This window comes from Belonocnema kinseyi, chromosome 8 (genome assembly GCF_010883055.1).
Source record: "Belonocnema kinseyi isolate 2016_QV_RU_SX_M_011 chromosome 8, B_treatae_v1, whole genome shotgun sequence".
Taxonomy (NCBI): domain Eukaryota; kingdom Metazoa; phylum Arthropoda; class Insecta; order Hymenoptera; family Cynipidae; genus Belonocnema; species Belonocnema kinseyi.
Window position 1 is genome coordinate 144,847,023 of NC_046664.1, and position 5,896 is coordinate 144,852,918.

Below are 5,896 nucleotides of genomic sequence, written 5' to 3' on the forward strand. Positions count from 1 at the left end.
AAAAGCATACCAATCAAAGCTTTTTGATTTTTTCTATTTTTTAAAAATATCATGTCTTGAGATCTCCTGAAAATGTTGTCAACGTCCACGCAGTTACTCGGTTTTAGCACTAACTCTTGTAAATTTGAATTGTGGAAATAAATTCTCACTACTCAAGTAATGAAAATTCTATGGAAGTATATCGCGCATGGAATTGTTTGATAAAGCAAGGGAGTAAGCGAGGTTAATCGCTCGGCATCACCGTCAAGAATCAAATGTGGTCATATGTGGTGTTTCGCGCTACACGCCGGGCTTGATCGGATCAGACTCTTTCGTATCCGCTCGGCTTAGGACGCCAAGCAGTCGAGAGCGTTCGTGCTTGTACACATGCTCCCACATCATCGAGATCCACCCTGGCTAAGGCAGTAAAAGTGGGGTTTGACGAGATGACACATATTAGCTCGAAAATATCGTATTTTAGCATCCCTGATTTATACACACAATCATGCAAATGACTCGGTAGACAGCGTAGTCAAAGATGTTCCTTTTTGCATTACTAATCTGGATTGCCTTTATCCATTAAAATGGTGAATTTTTAAAAACTTTTCAATGATAATTGTCAGTGAAAAAGTAACAGGCATTAGGTTTTTTTTTTTTAAAAATAGTACAACGAAAATTTAATTCAAAATGGTTTACAAAACATTTGTGCAAGATGCAAATAGAAGTTTTTATATACAAAAAGTAAGGCTTATACGTTACACTGCATCTCTGGAACAAACAGGGAAAACATGGATGGAGAATTTTAATTTGCAGGGATGAAAAAAGTCACTCGCTTACGGATGAACTATGCTTAAGCGTAGCGGTTAAATCATTTATCGTCGAATTATGTCTTGTTTTTCGTGAACCTTCACTATCATTCACAAGATTAGGATTTACGGAATGCGACAGAGCTGCAGTTTTATTAAAATCTATAACGGCATATCCTTTCTGAGGCTTTTTTGGTGATTCTGGCGGGGATGGCATTGCATTTGCTGTGCCTTCTGTTATGTATCCAGAAGCTTCCTTCTTATCTAAGTCTAAAACGGCATAGTTGACTTCTCTAGTAATACATGACGGAGGAGTCAATGGAGGCAGTGGCGAATGTTCGACAATAGATGTACCGGAAAATCTTTTCCTTAAGTTTTCTAATTCACTAGGTTCTAAATTCGCATAGCAATGTCTAGTTATTTCTTCCCGTTCTAATTGTAAGCGTGGTAACGGTGGTGGTCGAACGTTTGAAATATCATGATCTAAACGTTCTTGTCCTGGACTAATATTCACGTACGCGTGTCCACTTCCCTCGATTCGATGGCAATCTCCTCTTGTCGGTGTAGTATTAAATGTACTGTATGACGAAGATATGGGACTAGCATAATTGTTAATGCCTACGTTCATGTAGCAAGCCATTGGCAAAGGTGATGGTCCGTTTTGAATACTGGCGTCTTGATTTGATTGCAAAGGTTGTGGATCAAATTGAGCGAAACCGCTATTTGAAGTGGCACTGCTAACTGTGCAGGATCTGAAAATGAAAACGGTAATAACCAACTTTATTTCACTTATGACATCTGTGCCGAAATTGGACAGAAGAATGTATCTTATAAGAATATGCACTATACTGCCAGTAATTTAAATGCTTCATACTTTTGAATGAATTTTTGTCTGTAAAGCACATGTGGGTGTTCGCATGAAAAGGGACCTAATGGTTGGTATGGATGTACGTATATAGCCGTATGGCCCGATAATTTTCCAAAATTTGAAGCCCAAACAAACCCTTTAGGTTGAAGAATGAGTCACCGAGGAATTTTGAAAGTTGGAACTTTGAAAATTCCTTTTTTGAAAAAGCGTATCTAAAGTTGGCCGTTAGGGTGGTCCAAAAATGCATTGCAAAAATTTTCTTCAAATTTGCATGGGAAAATGCATAGGAAAAATTCAGTTTTTGGTATTTTTCGAATGATTGTTCAGGGTTAGGGAAAAGTTAACATTAAAGATATAAAACTTATAGAGTACTTTCCAACGAAGAATTTGACCTATTACACATATGGATTTGACGCCCGTAACCCACCCCAGAGTGCCCTGAAAACTACCCTTAAATAAAAAATATACATTCTTTAGGAAATTTATTGTTTTAAGCAGTTTGTTTTCCCCGCAATCATTACTACAGGTCTATTGGAATGTTTACAAATCTTTTTTACTTGATTTATATTTATTTAAATAAATTTTATTTGTTTAAATTATCTGTTTTTCTCGAAAATGCGTCTAAGATCTGTTTTTTTAAAGATCGGAATGGCAGTTTATTACCTCAAAAAGACTTCGCTTATTTCAAAATTTAAAGGTATCTTATCTAAATTATCTAATAAATTCTAAATTGCTTTAACAATTTTTTTTGTTCAATTTGCCTAAAATTCGTTTTTTTTTTTAGATCGGACTGGCTAACTGTTACTTTTAAGTGAAATTATTCATATTTTTAAATCATTTCCATGGTTTAGACAATAAAATTATTATTTATTTTCTACGTTCCATTAATAATTCTTGAAAATTGAATTGATTTGAATTTTTTTTTAGGTAAATTCAGGAGTTAAATTTTGTCTTTAAATAATTAATGTTATAATTAGTGATTTCCAAATACAAACAATTTTATTACTTACATTTCTTTTTTCATTTCTCAATCTAAATTTAAGTCTACATTACAATTATTTGAAAATATGAATGTCACTTAAAAATAACAGTCTTTTTGAGATAATAAACTGCCATTCCGATCTCGAAAATCAGATTTTAGACGAATATTCGAGAAAAAAAGATTATTTAAACAAATAGAATTTATTTAAATGAATGGAAATTAATCGAAAAACATTTGTAAAGATTCCAACAGGCCTATAGTAATGATTTCCGGAAATAAGGAGAACAAACTGCTTAAAGCTGTCAATTTCCTGAAGCCTGTACATTTTTTGATTCAAGGGTAGATTTCAGGGCACCGTGGGAGTGGGTTAGGGTCGTCAAACCCATATGTATAATTGGTCAAATTTTTCGTTGGAAAGTTCTCAACAATTATTATAACTTTAATGTCAACATAATATATACCCACTTCTAATTACATACGGGGCATGAGTATATATTGTGAATATATTCAGCATAGATCCTGGTATCATCTCACTATTAATACTAATTCTTAAATGGTAAACGTGTATTCAATATTTTTACTAAACTTTTGTCGCCGACAATATTGCTTAATATTAATTATGAAGAAAGAGTAAAGAAATAATGCCATTGAAAAAATATAACTGCAGGTCCGTGGGGTTTCACTATCTAATAGAAAGTTGAAAAAGTCAGGGATATTATACTTGAGAATCAAAGAGGGCTTTATTCAAAAACTATTCTCCAAAGTTCTTCACGCACTGGCACAACAGTCACTTGATGTCATGAACTTGCCCATCTCGTGGAGACTCTCCCCATTTCGATTTTTGTATAATATAATCTTATATGGTTTCAAAAAATTGCTCTCTACATTTAACAGGGCTAAGAGTTTCATTGTTACAAGTAATGCCTGCATAACAGTTACTGTGACTTTTGAGATTCTATTAAGGGAATAGCTTTACTAATTTTATTTTTAAATTTAAATAAACTAATGCAGGGATGTCGAAGGAAAGAGCAAAGAGCTAAAGTCTGTCACTCGTGAATCCCTTCTCGTAGCGTCTTATGTAGACCTTGTTTATATCCGCCGACGGAAAACATGAACCTTCACTTATATCCTCCCGGAAGGGGAATCCGCCAATGCTGCTCATCAAAGGTGAAATGGCCGCACTGCGCTCTGATTGGCTTGTTGGTCACGTGGTACCGCGAGGTGGTGGATGCCAAGCGGATATAAATAAGAGTAAAATATCTAACGGCAACGGTAAGGCGTTACAATTTTCTGGTCACGATAATCCAAATCAACGCACGATACACATCGTTACTTCAGAAAATGTTTGAATCCGGGATTACCGAGCAGTGCATCTGTTGAGCGGCTGTTCAGTAGGGTGGTCAAAACAATTTTTGTCGACTTTTTATGAATACCGGCCTGAAATTTGTTCAAATCCACACAAAAATAAATCCATTCAAAAAAATTATCGTTAGAAGTGCCGCAAGCCCCATATGAAGTTTAAAAAGTATTTCCCATTAGAAAAAGGCATTTTTGTAAATTTTATTCAGAATCCTCTACATTATCTGAATTGAATTCAAGCTCAACATTTCTCTTCACAATTATCAATGGCTGCATTTCTAACACCTCACCGAAGTCTCTCAGTGACTTATTCAATACAAAGTTGTATTCCACATGATCCATGTAGAATATTTGAGGCATATTTCAAATATCTGTTTAATTTCAGAAAATTATATTCACAAGAAAAGATATTATTTTACATATAGTTTTCTCTAATGTGATTGATTATTAATTCATTAAGTGGAAAAAGGACAGATACGTAAATTTTTTTTGAATAAAAAAATTCCTTTGGGAAATACGTGTTAAACTTCATGAGGCTTGCAGAACCTATAAGTATCTTCTTTTTTTTAATGGATTTATTTTTGTTGTGGATTCAAACAAATTGTTGGTCGGTATAGATAAAAATTAGAGAAAAAGAATTTTCCAATGGTTTTTTGGATCTCCCTACTGTTCAGCACAGCCGTACTGATACGTTTAGATAGAAGGGATCGCATGAGCAATGAAGTTTTGAATCAAATATACTGAATTATTAAGATTCTTTGTAGACATTAATATAATGTATTAAGGATTCAATGAAAAAAGTAACTTCAAGGTAACGCGTTACTTTGCCGACAGTAACGTGTGAAACACTGATACATGCATACATACACACACACACACAATCACGTCTCATGACCGCGAGATAGGTGGTTACAGTCTGTAACGGATTCAATACGACGATGCTTTTCAGGCTACTAACCAGTGAAAGCTTGGCACCTCCAAAAGCGCCGATGATAAGCACGATTAGTTTGACAGAATATTCCGGGTACAATCGTCGGAACTGCCTTATGAGGTCTCTATACCTCTCTTTCTTTTCATTATCCTTGGCTATGATGTTTTTGTCAGCTGGCGATATTTCAAGTTAAGGCGATATTAAGGTTGATGCCGTAAGAGTGACAAAGATTGTAATAAAGCACTCTTAGTGTCGCATTGTGCCTCTGGATGTAGGTTGTTCCCGCGTGTGTTGGACAACTAGATAGTATGTGAGCTAAATGCTCGGGGTGTGCATGGCACGCCCTGCAGCTATCATCGGGAATGTCTTGGCTCAAAACTTTGCGACGGTATGTTAAGGTGGAAATGACATCGTCTTGGCAAACAAAAATGAAACCCTCTGTACCAGACTTCAATCCGAGCGATTTAAAGAAAGCAAACGTTCGCTCACAAGACATTGACTGATCCTTCACATTTCTGTGGAAGATACTGTGCATCCTCTTATCGAGGCGCTGTTCACAAAAGTTTTTCTCCTGTGCTTTCTTAATCCGGGCTTTCAGGAGTGAGTACTCGAGATAGATTAAATTTGATGCATTTTGCTCACCCCTAATACTGAAGTCAAGTCCGAGTGTTTCAGCAGCCTCCTCCGCTGCTTTGTACAGAAATGCTCCTTTGCCCACTTCTTCGTGATTCCTGACCATTTTAAGAAGAGGGTCTCTTCCATTTGCAACTCTATGCGCTGTACCCAGAATAATCCTGTTGTGAAGACATTCAAGACTCAATATTCCGCGACCCTCTTGACGGCGTGAGATGTACAGTCGCGGAACGGAGGACTTAAGATGCATGCTTTTGTTCATGTACATAACCTTTCTTGTCCCGATATCAAGAGATCTGAGCTCGTTCTTCGTCCATGGAACTACTCCAAATGAATAG

The 5,896-nt window shown here is 36.0% G+C and overlaps 1 protein-coding gene across 4 annotated transcripts in view; it reads right to left on the reverse strand.

Moving 5' to 3' along the window:
• Nucleotides 1-634: 634 nt before the first annotated feature.
• LOC117178065 (fibroblast growth factor receptor substrate 3) overlaps nucleotides 635-5,896 on the reverse strand; it is a 128,203-nt gene continuing 122,941 nt past the window's right edge. For 3 of the 4 annotated variants that reach the window (XM_033369289.1, XM_033369288.1, XM_033369290.1), the window contains one exon: nucleotides 805-1,537. In XM_033369289.1, coding sequence (XP_033225180.1) covers nucleotides 805-1,537 — 733 coding nt within the window. Of the gene's footprint in view, nucleotides 1,538-5,896 lie in introns of all 4 variants that reach the window. The other variant, XM_033369291.1, reaches the window with a different exon arrangement.